Here is a 24,783-nt window from a genome sequence, read left to right as displayed (position 1 = left end):
TTTTTTTCTATGTATATGTCTATGTGAAAAAAAAAAAAACCTGTAACACGTAGGTCTATGTTTAAGACAACAGTCAGCTAAGGAATACAACACAATTGGATGTGCTGTAACAGGAAAATAATCAGCAACAGGTTGCTGTGAAGCCTTTACCAATCTGAAATTGATTATTTTCCTATAAAAGCACATATTAAAGTCAATTTTTCAACGATTACAATTACAAACAAATGATACACTTTTTATCCATTTATAGTTACATTTAACGTTGTTGAACACTTATGAGTTAATCACTTGCTTTATAACGGCCCTCTTTCCCTCACTTTCCTTTGAAGTTAATACAAAAGACAAGACAAAATAAAATGTAGCTTGTTACTGAAAAACTGTAAAGGCTTCTGTCTTTCGCATGTGAAATATCTCTGACACTGGAGACTCCTTCCAAAAAATGCTAAATAAAGGTTGTGTATACAGAAAACTCCACTATATCAACAAGAAAAATTTTTTTTTGAATAACTTGTTTTTAATCCGTTAATTATTAGCTTACTGTATTACTATAGAGACAACATATTAGAAGCAGTGCATTAATAGTATAGACCTGTGATTTTCCTTAGAGCCGGCACTACTGTCAGGGCTGCTGTTGTAGAAAATAAATGAACACTTTCTGACCAATCAGATTGTAGAATTCAGCAGCGCTGTGGTGTAAGCGGTAAAAAACGACAAGAATCTGACACAATATGACACATTCGTTTGCCAGCAGTAATTTCAAAAGCTATGTTAGAAGTGTGTGTTAAGTGTGTGAGTATGTGTGTTTGTTTCTCTCTCAGTATCTTTGCCAGGCTCCGGAAGATCAGGATCTAGCTGGAGATGGTCATTGTGGGTGTGGCCTTACAGTAAATGACAGTGTTAGGAGGAGGAGCGTAGGAGTAGAAGGGGAGCGTTTGACAGGAGGGCTCCACAACAAGCCGTGGCATTTGAGCTCGGTGCTGAGGCAGTCTGCACCCACTGGCTGGCCAACGTCCCGGCACAGATTCGCCTGGAGAGAGTGGGGGTGGAAATGAGTGAGGGATCTTCTGAAAGGTAGAACGTTCTATATTGATGTGTAGAAGAAAGACAGGGCTTGTTGGGGAAAAGGCAGGAGGGGTTTAAAGAAAAGTACAAGTACAAGGATTCACTCTGCTTCCCAGGTGTCTGCTGTCCTTGGGCTTTTTTTAGGGCTTTATTTTTACCACCAGCACTGCATTCCTACACCTCGGCCCAGAGGCTTGCATCTGCTAGCACGCTAGTGTGTTAAGTTCTTTTGTGGGTTTTTTTTTTGCTGTGGACATGGCCATGGCCGAGACGAACCTCAAATTGGATCGCGTGGCTCTTTGCGAAATCTCTGACGATGATGATGAGGTGGTTTTGGTCACAGCGGCGGCCAAACCTTCAGTAACGACCCCGGCCTCCAACCGCAAACATATAGACGACGATGACGATGACGATGAAGAAGATGAACCGTCCAAAGAAGTGGACCTGAAGCTGGGACTGGAGAACAGTGACTCCCAGAAATCAGAGGCTCAAGCTACAGGCGTGATGGTCCTGGCTCTCTTGGACAAGATCATCGGCGTTGTGGATAAGATCCAGCAGACGCAGAATGGCCTGGAGTCCCGGCAGGAAAGCATGGAGAAGAACATGTCGAGCATCCAAAGCGAGCTGAACAAGCTAGCCAAGAGCCAGGGTGGCACAGCCGGCACGGTCACCAAGCTCCTGGAGAAGGTGCGCAAGGTGAACGTCAACGTGAAGAGCGTACGGGCCGACCTGGAGAAGCAGGCGGGTCAGATTAAGAAGCTGGAGAACAACGAGCAGGAGCTGCTGAAGAGGAAGAATTTCAAAGTGCTCATCTTCCAGGTAAGGAGTTTGAGATTGACCTGTAATGTTCCTGACATTTTTGTGGTTAATTACGTGGCCATTACACATCTGGAGTGTAACAGTTTAACTTTAAAAGTAGATCCTCATCCCAATAGACAGGAACTTTACAAAATGAGTCCATAAGCAAGCTACTAAGTTGAATGTTTGGTTATTAGGACATGACATAACATATGTGAGTGAGTGTGCATGTGTGATATTTCCAAACTCCCGTTAAAGCACACGGGGATTCCTGTGCAGGGTTTGGCCTTGCATTCCACATTCGCCATCAGAAAGTCTCAGCGCTGTGCCAAAAGTTTGAACAACCTTTTGAACTGGCTCACTCCTCAGATATAACCAAAGTTTATTGACATTAAGTTGTGAAAAGAAGCATAGTGCGGATTCCACATGTACACGCTAATTTATTTCAACTAAGTCTCAAGCGTTTGCAATTGTGGCCAACTTGATTGCAGTAGACTGATGTTCTAATGTGGCGAAGAAACACTTGTACATGACTACACTATTAACACTGATGTTTATTCAACATGGTTTTCTCAATATTCTTAAATTGCAAACTCATCAATATAATGCAACTATTCTGGTCTTTGGAAAAGGTCTGATTTTATCTAGCAGACCATGAAACATAAAATCTCTGCATTAGTTCTGGAGGTTTCTTTGGGAACCCATATATCTGTAATAAATTTGTAGGGTCAAATTTCATCTGTGCCAGAAAGTCTTTCTTGAGCCGTTTAGTAAAGCCCTCATTTTTATTTCAACAGATTTATTAGTTATAAACACGCTGCAAGAAAACCCCTGGCGTAGCGTAAAGCCCTCATTTTTATTTCAACAGATTTATTAGTTATAAACACGCTGCAAGAAAACCCCTGGCGTAGGATGTTAATAAAAAGGAGAAAAACAAAGTATTTTCTTTTGCATATCACCAGGATCATAATTAATTCTCCCTCAGCTCTATGTTCAGAATGAATTTAAAAACGATTTAATAATAAAACTAAAAGTGGGTTTTCTTTTTCTAGAATGTTCTCGGCTGACTTTATAATAATAATAATAATAATAATAATACATAAATGTGACTCTGACATTTGGCTCAAATTTGACATTTTTTTGTTTTTCAGCTGTTTTCCAAACGAAGCTTTTATAAAAGCCTGACTGAGACAAAATTCCTTAAATCTGCTGTGTATCTGAATAGGACTCGTAAAATATATGTACAGAATTATCACAAGTGTTGCATTAGGTCCGTTGTGCTGTGTGAATTCTTAAAAAAAAAATTTCAAACTGGAACCTTTTTGCTTTTAAGAAAATAATTGGTGACACTCCAAGTGCTAGTTGATAATTAATTATTGGTCACCACTCATGAAACTAAATAATACATTAATAATAAATGGCAATTCATACAAATTAGCTTATTACATGTTTCCACACAGACTTGCGTCAATGGACTTTTAAGTAATGTAGTACATTAATTCATCATGGCTCATGGCCCAGACGGCCTTAAGAAAAAAAAATTCTCTCTGTATGGCTTGGCAGTGTGGCAATGTAATATTGATATCACGATATATTATGTCAGTATACTTTTCTGAGATATTGTGGGTACCGTCAATATTTTTATAACAGTTACAAACTCTGACTGGAAGCAGTTGACTAACATTTTTGAAAAAATATAAATATTATTTTTTATAGTATTTTAAAATATTTTATATTTTAATATTATAAAATATAATATTTTAATAATCTAATACATTTAATATTATTTAAAAATATATTTTTTAATTATTTAAATGTTAGAATGAAAATGTTAGAATTCTGTACAGAATTTTTCCACCTTTTTCCACTGCTTTTCATTGCTATTTTTGTAGAAAGCATCCCTGTATATTGTGATAGATATTGTGTATCATATAAATGCTTTCAAGTATTGCAGTTATTTTATTTTATTGCAGGTATTTTTGGCATAGCACCCACAAAACAAGTTCATTCATTAAAAACAAAAGCATAAAGGACCTATTGCATGTTTTTACACTGTTGTTTGTGTGACTTCTCATAAAAATCAGGACGTTTTTCAACTATTTACGTACACAACAAAGTCGTCAGGCCCTTCCACACTTATACATAGTGATACATTCTCTTTCCCTCTCTCTATCTCATGCAATCACAATCATTCACTATCTTGCTGGCTCAAGCTTTTGCATGAGACGGTATAAGGATGTGTGCAAGTGCTCTGTTTGGCAGATAGTTGGCTCGGGTAGGACGGTGTAGGATGAAGACACTTCTATTTTGTCCTCCATATATCGTCTTGGAAAGTCATAATACTGCAGCCTTAAGAATTTAGATTTGCTGATTATAGCACGCGAGTGTAACCATAACCACAGCATGTATAAATCAATACCGTAAATCTTATCACATCATATGGGTTATATATGAGACATGTTTTAAATGAGTTTGGAATGTCCTAAAATATTTCTTTTCCCTGGATACGCATCGACCAGCATTTTATTGTTGACCAAATAACCGTATTAGACTTTCATACACACACAAACACAGTGTGCTTTCCTTGTAGTTAGGGGTGTGACACAATGCCATTGTCTTGATCTGTACTAAGTAAATGTGAATGCTACCACCATGTCCCTGGAGACACTGGGGGAAAAAACAGGCCTGGTGGGAAAAATATGTCATTTGTCATTTAAAGCAAACATGTCCCAAATCAGGGAACTGTTTGGACCAGAGATCCCAATCTGCGTAACCCATGGAGTTAAAATAGATAGAGAGCATGTGGTCACGTGATCACATCCTTTCGTTGAGACCCTGTGAAATCTCCACTTGTGATGACTGATAGTCTGATAGCTCCTGATTGCAACCAACGTGCATTATACGAAATACGATTACACGACCATGTTATAATGGTTAAAAAGAGCTCTTCAAGAGCGTTCGGTCAACAATAGAGGCTGTGGAAATCAGGCATTTTAGCCGACTTTGGAGCTCTGTTTCTGCCTCAGAGCTCATTATGTTTCATTTTCAAAGTCCCCAGGTCAGACACTTTGTTCATTCAATCAAAATTATTTGGGACAATTTATAAATGTATTTATTTATTTTTAAGATATGGTGAACTTGTAGCACATTTTGTTTGTAATATTAAACCTCTGTTCATAGCAATTTTTGATTTGTTTCATTTTATACAGACAAAATTGCACCGTGTTTTGCATTGTTTATGATTCAGAAAAAAGGAGTCTTTTGAGTCATAATTATTCTTCATTCAAATTTTGTTCAAAATATTATGAGAATTGAATCGAAACAAAACCGTTAATCTAATCATGACTTCTATAGTAACAAATTACACAGGGACAGGGATAAACATAAAACGTGTAATTGTTGATATGGTGAAATTTTCTATTAGGAGACTTTTATAACTGTTTTGGAAGGAGTCTCCAGTGTCAGCTCTTTGTAACAGACAGAGCTAAAGCTGTAACTTGTCTGACATGGGAAAGTCTTCAAGACAGAGGATGTGGTAGTTTCTTGGTAACATGACAGACTATATTTTTGTCTTATTAACTTCAAGTAAGAGAAAAAAAATGAGAGCATGATGAGGGAATGACGGTTTATAGCTGTTATAATGTAAGTGAACTAGTTTTGTGGTTGTTCGACAATATTAAACGTAATGATAAATGAATAAAATATAAGAGGAATAAAACACTTGGGAACATGCCGTTATTGGAAAATAATCAACTTTAGGATGGTAAAAGTAACTCCGCTTTCTGTCGGGCCACATCACACCACCCTGTCATTGATTATTTTCCTATAACTGCACACCCTGTCATGTTTTATTCCCTACTTATTACTTCTCAAAGAACCCAAAACTAGTTTATTCATCTCGAGTCATTAATCTTCATTAAATTAACTCATGTTCTTTATAGAGAAGTACATTCTTTTTTAGCATGAACATCCCAGTCTCAAGACTTCAGCACTTAGTCTCTTTAATACGAGAGCAGACAGACGTCGGTTCCTTTGGAGTCAGATGAATTAATGCGTTCTTGCGTGTTTCTCTGACATGCAGTAGTACTAAGTGTCATACGAGCGTGTTGGATTGCAGGTGTTTGGAAAGCAAATTGAAATCGGGTAGAATAAAATGGTGGGTGGCGTTCGGACGGAAAGTGTCACCCAGAAACGCCCCTCCCTTCACTTTTCTCCACTCATGGACAGGCTAAACATAGCTCAGAATGCGGTAATGTCTGCAATGCTGATTAATGGTGCTAGTGCCAGAGAGAGTGAAAGAGAGTACTCCCAGTAAGGCAAGAGGAACTTTGAACAGAGATTTGAACATTCTTTTTTTTCCTTTTAAAGCTTCACAGTGGAAGCTGGAACAAAATTTGGTTGAAACGTTCAGGTTTTAAATACACAGACTGCGCATACAGCTGAGAGGGACTCGTGGGAGTTTTTTTTTTTTTTTTTTTTGGTAGACAGTGAAATGTTTTGTTCAGAGCAGCATGTTCTATTACATAGTAGTCGTTTACTCAGGACTTGCAAGGCTCCTTTTTAGTCCCATTACAAACCACTTCCTCTGAGGAAGAATTGCTATGCAGTGTGCAAAAAGTGCTGAGACATTACATTATATTTGACTGAAAATATAGATAACGTGTCAAAATCTTGCTCTATTAAAAGTGAAAGTATCCAGCCAAAAAAGATACTTAAGTGAAAGTAAAAAGTAAATATAAGCAAGTATGCCATTTTGTCTGAAAACATCATTGAGTCTCTATAAGTCTGTTGGTCGTGTGCATGACTAGCACAACATAGTTTGCTAATGAATCAATCAGAAGTAAATTATCCTGTATATATAACCATTAGCAAAGAAAACAGGCTAACTTAGTTAAATATAGCCGGTCAACATGAGCAAATTACCAAAACTTCACGTCACAATATGGAGTTTGTGCCTTCTAGGCAGCCAAAACAGTGCCTCATTTTATGAGCATGTTTGTTTACTCCAGCATACTGAAACATTTTACTGAGATAGGGCCAGGGGCGCTCATCCCCAAGTTCAACAATGCTGTGGCTTGTGGAATCTTGTGGCTTATCCATATTCAAATGGACGTATTTAGCCGTACCCTTAACTACACTTTGTAGTATGAGAATGTCATGGCTGATTGATGACAAATTGGCATGATTATTGATTATTGATTTTTTCTATGTTGATGAACTTGATTGATTGCTTTAACTTGAAATGTAAAGAAACTGAGCAGGAGACCATTGAAGTGAGAGTCACTGGGTGGTTGAGAGAAGAAGAGATCATCGAGATTTGTAACAAGCACTTGGCAGTTCTGAATAAAAATTGAAGGAGGTGTGGAGGGTGTAGAATGTGAGCATGAATGCAAATGTGCAGGTACATACAGGTGCCAGATTGAGAAAGTCAGTACAGCTGCACTTGCGTGTGTGTTTGTGTGTTCTTATTTTCAGAGCTCTGCGCAGGAATGTCCACTGAGGCTACACATTACACTATTGGCATTTAACTCGTATCCAGTTACAGACATCGGGTCCACGTAAATTATCTCTGTAAAATGGCCCCCCTGCTGGGTGACGGGGCACGTCTGAGACAGTTACTGAGAGGGTGCGCTGAGAAAGTTGCACTGTCTCTGCCATGAGGAAACTAACTAGCAACAACATTTCAGACAACATTATCTGGCTGAAATTGGAGCTCTGGCCTTAACATAATAATACCTCAAGGGTCCATCTTGGGAAATCGCATACACGGGAGTCACTGGGGAAGAAATCTCTTTTCAGTGAATATGCAAATAGTAATAATGTCCAATGCTACACACATCCACACCCTTCCTCTGATAAACCAGTGTTAAACAACTCTGTGACACAACATTAGAGCGCTTACTAGCATTAACTGGCATGATAGCATTAATAAATATACATCAAAAATGGACATGTAACAGTTAAAAAGCTTGTAAAAGCTGACCAAAATTAGATGATGTGTTTCAATGACGAAATTCTTCTCCAGCTTCCACGAGTTGTTAGAACTGGCGTTGGCGAGACCAATAATGTTCTATTTTTACAACAGTAGCTGTCTAACTATGGCTGAATCTCAAATGGATCTCTGCTCTCTATAAAGAGCACTATATGTGGCTTGAAATGTCTTTTACACCCATTATAGTGGACTATATATCAAACAGGGAGCCATTTTAAATTAACCATTACTATGGGCTTTAGTTTGTGTCCAGCAGCTGTGAGGGCATCATTGGTTGCTAGGTAACAGATGTGACTAATAATAAGATTATTTACTAGTTTAGGATTTCCTAACTGACCAAAATAAGATGGTGTAAGATAAGATGTTATTCCTAAATTACGATAAGATTTCCTTCTGGAATTTACTGGAATACAGCCCCTGGATGGCGCCTATATTTTATGACCCAGTAACACTTCCCTGTTGCATGTTCAATACTAAATACTTTAATTTTCCGGAGAGATTTTTTTTTTTTTTTGCATTTTAAAAGAATATTTCCACTTCTTGAAGAAAGACTTTAGTCACTCTAAAGTCGCAGGAAACCTGGTTTTGTTAACACGCTATATTACACATTTATACATTTTACATTTACATTTATGGCATTTGGTAGACATCCTTATCCAGAGTAACTTACAATTATCTCATTCATACACAAACAATCCACCGTTTCTGAAGTAGTCAAACCAGCCCATATGGCACCAACAATCATGCCACAGCCAAAGTCACTGAGATGACATTCGCCCCATTCTGATGTTTGATGTGAACATTAACTGATGCTCTTGACCTGTATCTGCATGATTTTATGCATTGCACTGCTGGCACATGATTGGCTGCTAGAAGTGTAAATAGTTACAACCCTAATAGTGAAATTTTATCTGTTTGAGATATGTTTGTAGTGGCACTTCTCTGAGTGACGTGAACCCAGGTGAACATAAAACTGTATAGTGACATTGTCCTATGCTCAATTTCCTGCATTGGTTGCAGAGTGTCAGATTTACCCAGATATGTGTGTCTGTGTGGGTGTGAGATTTGTACAAGTCTCTATCACCCTGCAGGATGTAATGATGATGTGTGTAGTAGTTTGCTGGAGATTGTGAGAGATTTGTGTGTGTATTTTTGACCGTATGTTGCAGGCGATCTTCTTTCAGCTCCTGGAATAGCTGCATTCTTTCAGATCGCTTGCAGAAGGGCGCTGCTCTGACACGGATGCTTTATAATTAAACCCGGATCATCAGAGGCCACACTTGATACTATAAACACAGAAGAAGACACGTTTAGGGCTAAACTTAACCTTACAAATGATAAACAGGATTAGGGACTGTTCAGAGTTAGCTCTCCTGGCTGTGCATTTTATTTGAGTTTTATTTTATCTTATAATTCTTCTTTTATTTTCATTGTTATTATGAGCTGGAAAGTCACAATTACCATAAAGTGTATCTAAAGGCAAAACCATGGCTAATACTAATATTACTACCATATTATTACCACTACTACCTAATAATAAGTAACTACTATTAACTAATACGTCTTTTACTTTTTCTTAGACACAGTCCAGGATAAAAAAATAAACCAGGTTAGCTGAACTTCAGAGAAACTAGCTGCCAAATCACAGGGTGAATCCTAAATGGCTTATTATTGGCCGTATATTGTACTACATAAGGTGTAGAAGCTATTAAGTAGTGCACCTATGTAGGGAGCAGGAATCTATTTGGGACTACTTCTGATCTAATGACCACCAAAGAAACAGCTTTAAGGAACTTAGGTGTCATCAAGCCAATACTTTTTTGTGTTTTCAATTTACAAATTATTTACGCTATTTTTGTCTTATTTTAGCGATGATTTCAAGTCTCTGTTTGAAACATCACTCTGTAAATCCATTTTTGGTTTTTGGTTCACACACTATACATAAGAAATAGGTAGCTTGTGTGTTCTGAGATGCTTTTATGCTCACCATGGTTGTAAAGAGTAGCTGCTGAGTTCACAGACTTCATCATCAGGACCATGGCTAATAATTATATCGCTACAAAGTGACTATAGCTGGACCTGAGAACCTGGTTAGAGAAAAACATTTTTGCCACGTCTCAGTTGTCATTTGCTTCTTTCTATACCCAGGTGCTTAGAAATCAAATCAGCCGTGGTCATGAGTGATTCCCAGGTCTTCATTCATCACTTCTTATTCTCATTAATCTTTTTCATCTGCTCCTCCTTTCAGTAGCGTCCCATTCACTCGAGCCAGTCCCCACTCTCTCTGTCTATCTGCTTCATTAGCACCAGCCTCCGTGTTGCTAATACTGTCATACAATACGATCAGATGATGTGACAGCTTGTTGGAACAGTCGCAGTGAATGAGCTTTTGCCCTGTAACACTGGCGTAAGAGCACACAGCCACCTCCAGCTTCCAATTTCTCCTACACATGGGAACAAACGCACTCAGGATTAATTTATTTCATCTAGTGGAACTGTATTTATCGATATCGAATCGAAAGCTGTTTTGGAAGCTGTGAGAAGTGTGAGTGGAGGAATGATGAAATGAGCCTCAATAGAAACCAGACAATAGCAAACAGAGGTGTTAGACAGCATGAAGCACAGGCCCACAGTAACTGATTGGAGATAAAGATATGGCTTGAGTATCTGACTGTGCATATATGTGAGAAAGAGAAACCAAACAACTAAGGCTAGGTTGGAATCTGTTTAAAAATTTAGCTGAGATTCCAGTGATAAGGCAATTACAGCGAGCAGGGCCAGATTTTGTAACGTTTATAGATCCTCTTAGATAGTAAATGAGTAAAGACTAGAATACAAGACAAAAAAGGCTCCATGTCTGTTTTACTGTTCAAAATGAACTCACACCCATTGCTCCTTGAGAAAAGTATAAATTATAATTATTCTAAACGCCAGCCAAGGGGCCACTTGGACAGTCCGAGGACAAAACGGCAATGGTTCAAGCCTCTGTGGTCATTCTGTACACATGCCTGACTGCCGTAACGTGTAAGGTCATGACTGCTTATGTCACGTTAAATTTGCTACGTTTGCTCTATCATAACACTTCACAAATATAAGTTCTGCATCTGTTTATACTGCATATGAACTGCAACCTGACATGCTTAATTTCTCATGAAAGCCTATGGCTTGTCAGAACATTTGTCATAACATGAAATTTGGAATAGAAACCACAGTAACCTGGGTTCAAACCTATCAGCTCTGCAGTGGCCACTGGGAAGTACTGCCCATAGAGCTGCTGCTCACTGGATGTTTTTTTGTCCTTGGCACCATTCTGTGTAAACTCTAGAGACTGTTGTGTATGAAAATCCTGGGACATCAGCAGTTTCTGAAACACTCAAACCAGCCCATCTGGCACCAGCATTCAACTGGCAATGGTCAAAGTCACTGAGATCACATTTTTCCCCTATTCTGATGTTTGATGTGAACATTAACGGAAGCTTTTGTCCTGTACTGTCCTGTATTGCCTTGAAAACATTTATCTTTGAGAATCTCTTATTTTGATGTTTGGCCTATTTTCAAATGACCCAACTCAAATATTTCTTATAGCAAATATAGTTAATTGGAAATGAGGAAACAACAGCCTAAAACAGCAGTCAGCCAGCAATCAGCATTTTTTTAAAAGGACAGAAAGACACTGTGAATTTATACTCATCCTTTTTTTATGTGCTGGGATGTGAACTGCATGTGCGCTCGACCCCGGCAGCAGGAAGCTGCCACTTTTTTTGACACAAGGTAATGCACTCTGGGACATGCCTGTCCCAACAATAGATTGCCGTCCTCATACCACTGCTCGGCCTTCAGGAAACCCTGTGCACCCTGCAACCTACGGGCATGAACTCCCCTCACCCATAATGCTTCATCCTCCAAAATAGGCAAAAAAAATAAAAATAAAAAGACTATTGCTGCACATATTATTTTTTTGTACTCTCTATAATACAGTGCTGGTCAATTGACCACCTTTAATGAAGATAAACGGGTGAAAAGCCTATGTCGGGTTGCCATTATGAAACTGTCTGCAGAGGTGGTGTTAAAATGGCAGCCAGCTCCAATTACAGTACCAGAGGCTTAATATAGCACCCAGAGAGCGGTGCAGCCAGTGACTGACTTGGCACAAGTGTTCATATTGAACAGAATATTGAATAGATCTTTTTCGAAGCACTTTGATTTCTGTGAATGCAAAAATGCTGAGTTGTGCAAGGATTTCCGTCCCTGACTTAAGCATGTATCCTCACAGATGGTGTATGTGTGCCAGTTAATATGTATATAACATGCTCACTGAACACTTTATTAGGAAGATACAAAATACATGCTAATTTGTGTAAGTATCCAGTCATATAGAAACAGCACAATGCATAAAATCATGAAGGTACAGGTCATCAGTTGATGCTCACATCAAATGTCCGAATGGGGGAATTAAGTATTTCAGAAACTGCTGATCACCTGGGATTTTAATGTATAATGGTCTACAGAGTTTACATAGAATGGTGCAAAAAACAAAAAAACATCCAGTGAGCAGCAGTTCTGTGGGTGGAAGCACCATTTTGATGAAGGAGATCAGAGGAGAATGGCCAGACTGGTTCCAATAACCACTCTTTACAAATGTGGTGAGAAGAAAAGCATTTCAGAACCTACAACATGCCAAAACATGAGGTGGATGGGCTACAACAGCAGAAGATCATGTCGGGTTCCACTTCTGTCAGCCAAGAACAGGAATCTGAGGCTACACTGTGTAGAAGCTCGCTAAAATCGGACAGTTGAAGATTGGAAATGTCTCACCTGGTCTTTTTCTATAACTATCCAAGTTATTCACAATTTTAAATATTCATTTATAAACTTGAGAATTCAAAACTACAGGATGTCCCAAAAGCTCCATACATAGGGGACTATGTACGCCAGCACCATGTCAGTTGTGTCTGCGTCAGTGGATGTTCATGGACGTCCACTTCTCGGTTGGTCTGCAACACTTTCAGTCTTTTGGAATTTGTTAATAATTTTGAAATGTGTCCTGTTAAAGTCCATCGTAACCTTGTGACAGCTTCCTGATCCAGCCATGAGAATGATTTCAATATGTTCTTGTTTTGTTAAAGGCATTCTTAAAGACTATCTGAAAAAAAATAAATATAATATAACTAAGAACATTTTGCTAAAAAGTCTTAATTTGCCCTATGTTTGGAGACATTTGGGACACCCTGTATTTAGTTTTAAATATTTAATTTAAAAATATTACATAAACTACTAAAATTGAGTTATGATTTTTTTTCCCAATCTCAGACACCACATAATCAAATTCATTTGAGGTTTACTGATCACTCAACTGCATGAAATGCATGTGGCACTTATACGCTATAAGCATTCATTATATGTTTGAAACAGCTTTAACCGCATAGCTCCAGTGCAACACTAAAAAAGCACATTTGGTGTAAAGGGAATAATTGTGTAAATGTAACAGTGTCTGTTGCTTAATTTGGTGGATTAAAGTTTTAACGTGACTGAAGTAGCTGCTGTTCTAGAAGAGTTTGCTGTTGTGCAGTGGAGCTGGATGCCGCAGAGCAGCTGCTCTTTTACTCATCCTCAGTATTCCTTTCATCTTTCCCCCCAGGAGAGAAGGCAGAGACCCAGTGACTCACCCTCTCTCTCTCTCTCTCTCTCTCTCTCTCGCTCTCTCTCGCTCTCTCTTTCTTTTCTCACACACATACACACACCCCTATTGAGAAACCATAATTAATTCGATTTGCCTGTTGCTGTACCATATACACAGTTACATTGAGCATACGCACTGCTTCTGTACTGCTGTTTGCTGAAGGTCATCATGGCAGCCAGTCACATGGGCAGCAATAGATGCAATGGGTTCTTTTGCCTTTAATAGCCACACATGCATTTGTTTAGATTTAATATGCCATCAGATAATTATGGGCTATATTTCAGGGGATCACTTTGCCACAGTTAAAGTACTTTGTTGAAAGCACATAACATCATTTGTTGTGTTGTCAGTGTCGTGTATGGTGCTGTAAATGCACTATATAAAGACTTATACCACAGTGCTTTCGAATACTTGAATCTGATTGGTCAGAAGGTTATCCTTTCTATGGTAAAAACTTACATGGGGATTAGAAAATGGATTTTCTAATTATTGCTATGGTGAAGAGGTTTATTTAGCATAATGCATCAAAAGACAAGAAAGACAAGTACGTTCCCTGTTTCTGATAGTATTTGTCCATTTTCTCCTACATTCAGAAGAACATTTGTCCATGTGCTGGCTCAGTAATTTCTGAATAGAAGGCACACCTACTAAACATGACTTCTTTTCCTGTCATGATACTGGTGTGAATCTGATCCTCTACTGGACAGCCACATCTCCAAATATACAGAGATTTGGACAGAAAGAAAACTATAATACAAGCAAATAATCATGAACCATTCGCATGACCTAAGATCCTCTGACAATCTTGACACCTCCAGCAATGCAATGACATTGTATAGCAACATCCCATCTCCCTACCAAACCCCGACCCTCAGCCTCTTAAGGAAAATGAGCAAGCCTTATAGTTGGGGTGGAGCTAACTTCCAGGTCAGAAAATTATAAAAGGAGGCCTGGACCAGAGAAGAAAACAAGATCCACTGCATTGCAATATTGCAAATAAGTTTTTCTAAGATATTTTTCAAATCAAATGATAATTATAGGTCTAAAAACACTTTGAAATTTTTTTACACTTTTTTAAACCGCAACTTTAAGAACCACTGTAAATTTGATTCCATACTGCCTTTTAAGCGGGAAATAAAATGGGTATTACGAGGTGTAAATGTGATTAATGCCTCTGCTGTACAGCCTGAAAACAAAAAACAAAAAAACAAAGCATCTAAATTTCAATCCACAGAGACATGAACAAGCCTTTTTTGTTTTGTTTTGTTTTTACAATTGTTTATTCTCAATTTGCGAATCTTTGGTCTCATTGGTCATTAATTAGTAGGTACATTGTAAGCACAGGCTCATTTTCCCCTGTTTGTTTTTCCATTGTGTAACCCAGAAGGCTTTTTATAGTTTATATCTCGTGTAAATGCTATAATTAAAAACAAATTTCTGTATTATAACCTACTGTATCTGTAGTCAATGCTAGTCTAGGCCATCAATTATTCCATGTACAATGAATAATTTCCTGTAGGCCTGTAAGCTTATAGGATAACTGCTTTGCTTGTAATTGCTTGTCAATAATACATTACATCCTAATGTTTGCTTACTAGCTGTGTATACATATCTGAGGTGAGCAACACAAGTAAATTTATACAGAAAGTCAAATTATTAATACTACACTCCAAATCAAGGTGCTAGTTCACCAACAGTCTACAGAACATCTGCTATATTTTGTACACTTTTCTGGTCACAAGCTTCAGAATCATGAAGGCTGCATTTTGATAAGTTCCCCATATTTCTATATATATGCAGTTTTCAATGAGAAAAAAATTTGAATTCTGTGACAGAAGCTTTTTGAAGCAGGATGTAATCAATAGACTGAAAAAAGTTCACAGAATCATGTCTTTTATGTTAAACAGTTAGCAGTGAGTAGAGAAGACAATCTTGCGTGCTGTGCTGCAGTGTTAGTCGAATAATGTACTTCTGTGACGAAATGTAGCAAACTCTCTAACAAATTTCTAACAAAATCTGGCTTACAAGACTTCTTCATCACCAAATAAAAGTTGACCTCACTTTACAAAGAACTTTTTGTGAGACAGTAAAGGAGCACTATGAGAACAGCTGTTCTTTGTCTGACATCACCATCATTGTTGAGCGTTTTTGCTACGCTGTATGCCGCTGTGTTTCTTTAGGCACGTGCTCAAGGCCAGAGCCATCAGTCTTTAGCGGGTCCACCAGAGCCAGCTGTTCCTGTGCTGAGAGTATCAGTGTTCATTAAGGTGCAGTAGCAGATAGTGATCAAGGGCTGGTCTGGAGGGAATGAGGTGCTGAAGTGATGGATCTCGTCCAGGGAATGAGGGAATGGGACAGATGGAATCCTGCGAGTGGGAAAGGCGAACCTAAAATAAACACACATACACACCTTGGACTCAGGCACAACTCCACATAAGGCAACTGAGGCTATTTTATTGGACCGTGAGGACTGAGACAGAGAGAGAGATCCTCATTCATAGTAATATTCTAGTATCATCAGCAAGGTGACAGGCTCGTTCCAGATCCCACCACCAGATGGAGCGTTTTTACTTTTTACATCCAGTAGGGACCCAAAATCTGAGTCACCTAGTGTTTCATTCAATATGAATTGGAGTCATATATAAGATTTTACTCAGAATACTTATTTTAAAAAGCAAGCTGTGTCAGAATTTCCTGTTCACACCATTTGTTTCATTTTTTTTTTTTTAAACTGTTGTGACACTATATATTTCACTCAAACCATAACATCAGTGATCCTAATATCAGTGTTAACAGATAACAGCATGTAGCATTAATATAGTACATCCACAGCGCTGATCAATTCTCTAATCTGATTGGTCAGGAGGTGCCAATTAATTTTCTACAACAGCAGCTCTGACCGTAGTTATTAAATTCACATAACATTAGCTTTATATCAATGTGCTCACTCTAATATGTAACAAAGGGAATTGTATGGCAGATAAAAAAAAAACATGTGTAATTGTTGATATGGTGAAGTTTTCTATAAAGATTTATTTATTTCAAGTAGTCTCCATTGTCAGCATTTTGAAATAGAGGTAAAGCTGTAGCTAAGTTTTCCAACACAGGAAAGTCTTCAATTTATTTTTTTACAGCTGTTCTCATGTAAATGATAACAGGAACTAACTTGTTTTGTGGATGTTCAATAAGGCATTCGAAAAAGCATTAAACGTAACTATAAATGGATAAAAAGTATGATCCGTTGGTTTTTAATAAATGAATTGCCAGAAATGTCAAAACGCTTGGTATGGAGGAATAAAACACTTAAAAATGTGTTGCACTTGGAAAATAATTTACAATTAATAATTATTTTACTGTAACAGCATGCCCCCAAGTGTTCTATTCCTTATGTGTGTGTGTATATATATATATATATATATATATATATATATATATATATACGTGTGTGTGTGTGTGTGTGTATGCGCATGTCTGTGTGTTTGCTACACACCATCACCATAACCACCACTGCCACCATGGTGTATTTTCATTCTCATATACACTTTCAGTTCTCCTCCTTCTCTTCAGAGCATCTAGATTTAAAAAAAAAAAAAAAAAAAGGTCATTATTTCTGTGTGACCAGGGATTCTCATTTGCTGAATGTATTTGTTGTATCTGATGAGATACAGATAACATTAATCCTGAGAGCTGATAGCTTTAGTCAGACTTGCTTATTTACAACTGCAGATGCATTGCATTAGCAGACACAAGGAAGTCTATAGTTAGTCCTTTGCTGAGTACTCTGCTGAGTAGGGTGTGTGTGTGTGTGTGTGTATGCGTATGTGGTAGGAAACCTGTTTCTCACCTGTTAGGTTTTCTAGACGCTTCTTTCAGTATGAATCAGATTGCTTCAGTTTCATGCTGTATACACAGTGGCTGATGTGAAAGCTGCTTTATGAGGATGTGACCTTTACAATTTTTACTATAGCAAAAGTATTTTTCTCTGCCAAGGTGACTAAAAACATGTGCGAGAGTTAAACTGTCAGTTACTGTTAATTATATATACAGGTAAAGGATGGTCTGTAGGGAACGAGAGGTTATGTCATGACACACACCAGCACTTTGCATCACAGTAGATGCTCGTACAGTCTGATAAACTGTGGTCAGTGTTTTAAATATTCACTAGGTGGAGCACTTCAGCACAATAGACCTGACTGATCAGAACAGAAATGAATACATTTTCACACCCCAAGCCTCCCCTTATCCTCTTAATTATAGTTCACCAGGTCAGAGTCAAAGACCTGATAATATGCCCTGAATTCAAAACACATCCCTATCTCCAAAACCAAGGAGCATTAAATTAGCATGAAGAGAGGAATGTTGATTACAGGCTCCTCCGAGAGAAAAAAAAAAATCAGTCAAGACAAAAAACAGTGAGTGTGTTACAGGCTTACCGAAAAATCAAATCTTGAGCTGTTGAAGTGGATCGTGCATTATGAGTAGACTAGGACAAAATGGTATAAAAAGATGGTAGGACTGACAACAGGTTGCATTAGTAAATTGTTATTTATGTTATGTTTGCTTTCACTTATTTATTCCTAAGTTCTTCATTTACATTCATCACTCTTCATAGCTACACTCCCTTGCCCCTTTTATTCCTATTACTTTCCTATTACTTCCTTTCACTGTAACTACCGAATAATTCATAATAGTTACTGACTCATATGCTTAATCTGAAGATCTGAATAATAACTGAATAATAATGGGATCAGTGAATTTTAAATCAAAACACTTGGTAATATTCGGTCGATTTCCTTTTACAGTTTGGTAGTAAAATTCCTGCCTCTGTGGCGACACGGATGTGTAAACAGGAGAAAAAACACAAGGTGTGGCCGCTAACATCCAAAGAAATCAAAACGTGTTCGGGGCGTGTTTACTCACCTGTCAATCATATTGCCTGTCAATTCAGAAAGTTCTCCATGTACACTAATTTGTGTGCCTGTGTAACACAACATTGGTTTGGAAGCTAGTTTAAGCAAACTTCCCGCAAAATTGCTGATATAAAAATCGAGGATACTCATTCATTCTTCATTTAAAAACATTTTTTCCATATCTATTTGTTGAGTTTCATTAAACATTTTTATGGACTTTTTACAAATGGTGAATTTTAAAAGGTGTGATCGCCATTTATCATATTCCTGATCTTTTTTCTCTATTTCCTCCATCTGTCCCTCAGGATAAAGAAAAGCCAGTGAAGACCACTGTGAAGCCCGAGGCAGCAGTAAGTGAGGAGGGTGAACACGTGCTGAGTGAGGGAGAGGAAGCACAAGGCACAGATGAAGTGGTTGAGATCGAGGAAACCGTGGAGGAATCGCGGGTGGCGCGCATCAAGCGCAGTGGCCTGCAACGTGTGGACGAAATTAAGAAGGCCTTCAGCAAGGAGCAGATGGAGAAGACCAAGCAGCGAACCAAAGAGAACCTAGAGAAGACCCGTCAGAGAACCAAGGAGAACCTGGAGAAGACGCGCGTGAGGACCCGCGAGAACTTCCAGAAGACCAGGGTGAGCCTTGGGAAGAAGATGGGCAAGCTAGGAACCAAGATCAGGCCCAACAAGGAACGCAAAGAGAAGATTCGTGCGTCTCGTGTCAAGGTGAAGAAGTCGCTCAAATCCGACAACAAAGTCTACGCCCGCTCAAAGATCACCACTTACCGAGTGCCGCCATTCACCTTCTACGTGAAGAAGATCCGCGAGGGTGAGGAGGAGCCAGAGCCTGAAGCCGAGCCTGAAGCCGAGCCTGAGGATGAAGCTGAAGAGCTGCAAATGGAGGACAAGGAGGACGTAGAGGTGAAGGAAGCCGAGCTGGTGAATCTGAGCAGCCCGGAGGAGGTTCTGCTCGAGGCAGCTGAACATTCGCAACTCGTAATCCAGGATTCAGTGCAGCCACGGGAGAAAGCCAGTCAATGAAGCCAAAGCAGGAGCCCCTCGTCTGGAAAAAATATAACCATGTGTGGAAGTCTGGAGCTGAAAATGAAGGCTACATGAATGTATACAGATATGACAGTGAAGAGTAAAACTGATGAATGATGACAAGGCACAAAAGCATGTTGGACTGAAGAACAAACTCATTTACATTAAGCTCTTCATATCTATCTATCTATCTATCTATATATAATATATATATAACTGCCTCCAGGCAGTTGTTTCTAATTGCAGTCTTTACACTTTTGAGTTTTAATACACTTGATACAACTCAAGTGTGAATTGTATCAGGTGTACCAGGGAGCTTTCACACCTTTTAGTCTGTTAATCAGAATAAGAGTGAAATTGACACTTGTGCTTCAGTTACTGTTTGGTTTGGTTTTGATTTTACAATGCAAATAATTACAGAACCAACAAGCAAAAAAGGGGGTATTGAGGACTGAATACATATGTGTAAAATGTCTTTATTTATTGGTCAGAAATACAACTATGGAAAAAGATAAACAAACCTTTGCCAAGTTCCTGTAGAAATCGGAGCCAGCACTAAATAAATGATTATTATAATTATACATAAATAACTAGTTTAAAGCATATTTGAATCCAGTGCTTATTTTATTTATTTATTTATTTGCCGCATGCAACAAGCAACCTCACATTTCTGCAGCTCTACAGCTCCACCATTTGGCTCAGTTGGTGTCTTGTGGCTCAGTTTAGCGGCTACAAAAAACTGAAACACAACATAAAATACATGGCATTCAACTGAATCAGAGGTGATTTAGAGTCGAATCAGAATTCAGAGTTCACTCGGACTCTCTCGGACTGGTTAATTTGGTCCAATCCGAGTGCTCATGCTAAGTTCTCACCTACACAAACAAAACGTACCAATGGTTCAATCCAACTGGACTAAACATTGCATATGTGAAAGCACCCTACGAGTCTTGCGTCCTTAAAGACTGCAATTAGAAACCGCTGCTCAGGACAGTTGTAATTTGAACCGGGCAGTCCCTAAAGACTTTTACAAGCATTCACAAAAGGATGACATGGATGTCAGGCTTGAGCATCGATTTGGACAGGGATATGTCATCTGAATCGACCAATACAAGGCTGACTAGTGAGAGCTCTACGAATGTCAAGGTTAATATTTGCTCCAAATGTTATATGCATAATTGTAAATCCATTTGTGAATGATTTGTAGCCAAGTTTTAATATTAATTCTGCTTTTATTAACCATATTAATTATTAACCATAACCAGATTAACCATAACCCTAATGACTATGATTTGGTTAGTAAATATAAGTTAACGTACTATTTTCGGTTGTGCAGATTAACAGTCTTGAGTTTAATCCCACTGGAAGAGTAGATTGTGAAAGGGAATTTTAAAATCCTATAATGAAAATGGCAAAAGAAGAATGAAAGAATACAGATGATGAACTAAGTCTATTACTTCTTGAATGTTTTTTTGGGTTTTTTTTTTTTTTTTTTTTTGGTTGGACAGCCAATGGGCCTCATTCATCAAAGTTTGCTTCTTTTTTGCATGTCCCAAAACATGAGCCAACAAAATTAAGAACATTCCAAGTCTGATTCATGATCTCTTTGTTTTTAGCCACGTGGAAATCTTCATGAATTGCACTTGATCATTGATTGCATGTGTGTTTCAGTCATTTGTCAGCATAACCAATCTCCCATAATGTGTGCCTGGAATTAACACACCAGAACATGATGCCACTCAAAGACAGAAAAAAATCAAATCCAAACACAGATCTACACAATTTCCCATTCACCCCGAATGCCAAGATGTGTTTGATGCCTGTTCAGATTTCCATTAAAGCAACAATGCTAACATTAACAACTAAGGAAAGCTTATAGCTACCAGTTTAGGACTGTCCACACAGCTGGCCTAAATACATTTGGGTGACTTACTTGTTAGTGAAATTAACCTCATAGATCAAGTGAAAAAACTTAAGAAGCAAGCTTTGGACACCAAACACATCTATAGTGTCCTATATACACTATATTGCCAAAAGTATATGGGCTCCTGACCATCATACACATATGTGGTTCTTCCCCAAACTGTTGCCACGAAGTTGGAAGCACACAATTGTCTAGAATGTCTTTGCATGCTGTAGCATTACCAAACGTGTTCCAGCATGACAATGCCCCTGTGCACAAAGTGAGTTTTTATTATAACAGAAAAAGGGGACTAAATCTGGATGTTCAACAAACACATATGCTGTGATGGTCAGGTGTCCATATACTTTTGACCATATAGTGTATGTTAACTTACTGTTATGTTGTTAACATGACTTATGCAGAGGTGCCAACATTTATGGGCTAGCTGTAGCAATTACAATTTTGACTCAATACGGGAGCCACCTGTAAAATTGTTTTTTTTTTTACTTTTACATCTTAAAACAGCAGTCAGACCAAACGGCAATAAAATTCACCCTGCGGAGAAACCAATTCACTGAAGGGGAAAGGACGGAAAGGAGTCAACATGGCTATTTATTTGTTTTGCAACAATTTTTAACTGTAATTTCGCAAACGTATGTTTTGTGAACTATTAGAAAACAAGATGTCTCTTTGGTTGCAGGGTAGAATGTGTTGTTGCTCGTTTATGCTGTTAGCGTGGAACCACCAACCTGTGGTGTTTTTTGGGTTTTTGTGCTAACATTCTGTTTTTTGTTGTTTTTTGCCTACTAGGATTTTTCTTGCTAGTAATGTTGGTAGCTTTACTTAAGGTTTATTAACAGTGAAGTTCATGGTGTATTAATGTTAACTAATGCAGTAAATATTGTTAATTAAGGGAACCTTAATGCAAAGTGTTACTCAATTAAGATCAAATCCCGGTGCATGGTTGATAAGTGAGGCCCATTGACGTGAAACTGACACCTTCAGTGCTTAAACAGATGAGGGGAATTTTGGGGTGTCAATGTACATTTTATTAGTTTTTCAGTGATTTTAGAGAGCTTCTTTAATTCGTAGCTATCGAAATATCAGAAGCATCAGAAGCATGCTTAGTGTTGCAGTGTTTATCCTGTACATAATATAATCATGCTAATCATGTTTTCACTTGTTCTGTACATATGATACATTAGAACAGATTCAGTATTAATATAGGAACTTTTCTTACCGTGATATATTCAAAGATTTACTCTGATAGAATGTCTCTGTCCAGCTTCAGATCTGAAAGAAGGAATGCATATTTTTAACAAATTGTATATGTGCAAGAGCGTATACAGTATGAACCATTTTTATATGCATGACAGCAATACATACTGTTATATTTATAGTAACTAGATAAATGGCGCCGTGAACATGTGTTATGACAGATTGATATTTTGCTGGTCTTTTTTCTGCGTTTACTAGAGCACCAGGGAGAAACTGGGACACAACTGATTAAAGTTTTTCATCGAACTATTAGTCAGGTTTTTGTTTATTTCCTGTCTGTCTGCAGTGGGGATTGTTACGGTAAAAGCTCCAGCTCTAATCAGCTCCAAAGGTCACTTTATGTTTATCCATGGCTTCTGAATGTTTGGATTGTTTTTTTTTGGCTGAAAGAAGTGTACAATGCTTTGCGTAAGGAAATAATAACTTTTTTTTTTTTTTTTTTTTTGCTGAGGTCAGTTATTGTGGGAATGAAAATAAAGAAATGAACACTCTTTCTCTTTCGATTTTTCTAGTTCTGCCCTCATACCCCTTTTTCTCATGCGCTTCTCTCTTCCTCCCCCCTTTTCCTTTTCCCTTCTAAGGAACTTGTTCCTGCTACAGTTACCCACACACACAAAGGCACATCAGTAAGGCAGTAAGGGGGGGAGAGAGAGAGAGTGAGAGAGAGAGAGAGAAACATGGTCTTTAATGGAAAAAATAAACAAATCAGCAAATGAATAGCAGCTAAAAGCATCACCATTTTGATCATCTCATATATAAAGCAGAATTCACAGAGAGAATATAGATAGATAGATAGATAGATAGATAGACAGATAGTGGTGGTCTGATAGATATTAAGGTCTTGCTGTGAATACATGGCATTCCTCTCTCTCACTCTATGTCCTTGATGTCTCAGTGGACTTCCATTAGTGTAATCAATGCAGCAGGAATCTGATTAAGGAAAGTGCTTTGAGATGGAGAGTGGAGAATGAGAGGTTGCTGGGACACTTTTGGTGTGTGTGGGTGTGGGTGGGTGTGGGTGGGTGTGGGTGTGTGTTTGCGGGCATCATTTCAGCTGCCAGACACAAACCAGAAGGTGGATAATAATCAATACAATGCTAAAGCTTCTCAGAGCTGAGTTTTCCAAAAGCATACTAAAGTCAGGATCATCTGGGAGAGAGAGTGTTCAATGTGATGCTCGCTCAACCATTTAACAGTGATCTTTGTGTTGTGATGCTTTAGGTAAACTCAGCCCATCAGTTAAAATACAATAAATGCTTACTTTGGTGTTTTTTATTTCATCAAATTGAATATTCATTTTCACTGCAAAGCTACTGTGATGCTTTAATCATAATCCCAATGATCGGCTTCATCAATTAATTAAGCTCTGACAGTAGCAAGACAACTCACAAGTTTCTGTAAATTCCAATATGTTATCATTTCTATAGTAACAGCTCATTCATCGGAACTTGTATGGCAGACACTCAACAAAATCTAAGCCTAATAATAAATAAATTTTTTTTTAAAAAGTGTGACTATTTAACAAAGAAAAGTGTATAATCACTGACATTGTGATGTTTTCTGTATAGTGATATTTATTTAATATTTATGGAAGGAGCGTCCAGTGTCAGCGCTTTGTAGCTTTGTAAACATGATAAGCTGCATTTCTTTTTATTTTTTGTCTTATTAATTTCAAGAGAAAAAAATGAAAGGAAAAAAACAGAAGGTGGTGAGGGAATGACTGCTCCAACTATAATTCATAACAGGAACCAACTTGTTTTCCAGACCTGTAGTTTGACCTTTATTTCCCTAACACCACACCCCATGGTGTTTTATTCCTTATGTCCATAAGTGAATGGAAGTATCAGGGTTTTTTTTTTCTTATTCATTAATATACTCAGTTTTATAAAAGATTTTAAGTGCATCAGATATGAAGAACTCTTTCATGAAGTGCCATACATCTACTTATACTTGAATGGAATTAACAAAAAATGATAATGGATTGTGTGATCTTCCATAACATTTCAATTAATGTGACTAAGAACCAGTTCAAATATTAATAAAAAAGTAATAGATTTGTAGAGATGTACAGGTGTATAATGTACAAGGTGAGAAAAAAGAAGCCATATGAAATATAAAAATAT

General features: G+C 38.0%; 1 protein-coding gene across 1 annotated transcript; it reads left to right on the top strand.

Moving 5' to 3' along the window:
- The first annotated feature begins 124 nt into the window (after positions 1–124).
- cavin1a (caveolae associated protein 1a) lies at positions 125–23,151 on the top strand. Its single transcript, XM_026916325.3, has 2 exons — positions 125–1,881; positions 18,748–23,151. The coding sequence occupies exons 1-2, from the start codon at positions 1,318–1,320 to the stop codon at positions 19,474–19,476; spliced, it is 1,293 nt and encodes a 430-aa protein (XP_026772126.2). The 5' UTR covers positions 125–1,317; the 3' UTR covers positions 19,477–23,151.
- Positions 23,152–24,783: the final 1,632 nt, after the last annotated feature.

The sequence above is a fragment of the Pangasianodon hypophthalmus genome, chromosome 13 (assembly GCF_027358585.1).
Source record: "Pangasianodon hypophthalmus isolate fPanHyp1 chromosome 13, fPanHyp1.pri, whole genome shotgun sequence".
NCBI lineage: Eukaryota > Metazoa > Chordata > Actinopteri > Siluriformes > Pangasiidae > Pangasianodon > Pangasianodon hypophthalmus.
Note: the sequence above shows the minus strand (reverse complement) of the source record. Positions and strands in the feature narration are given on the sequence as shown.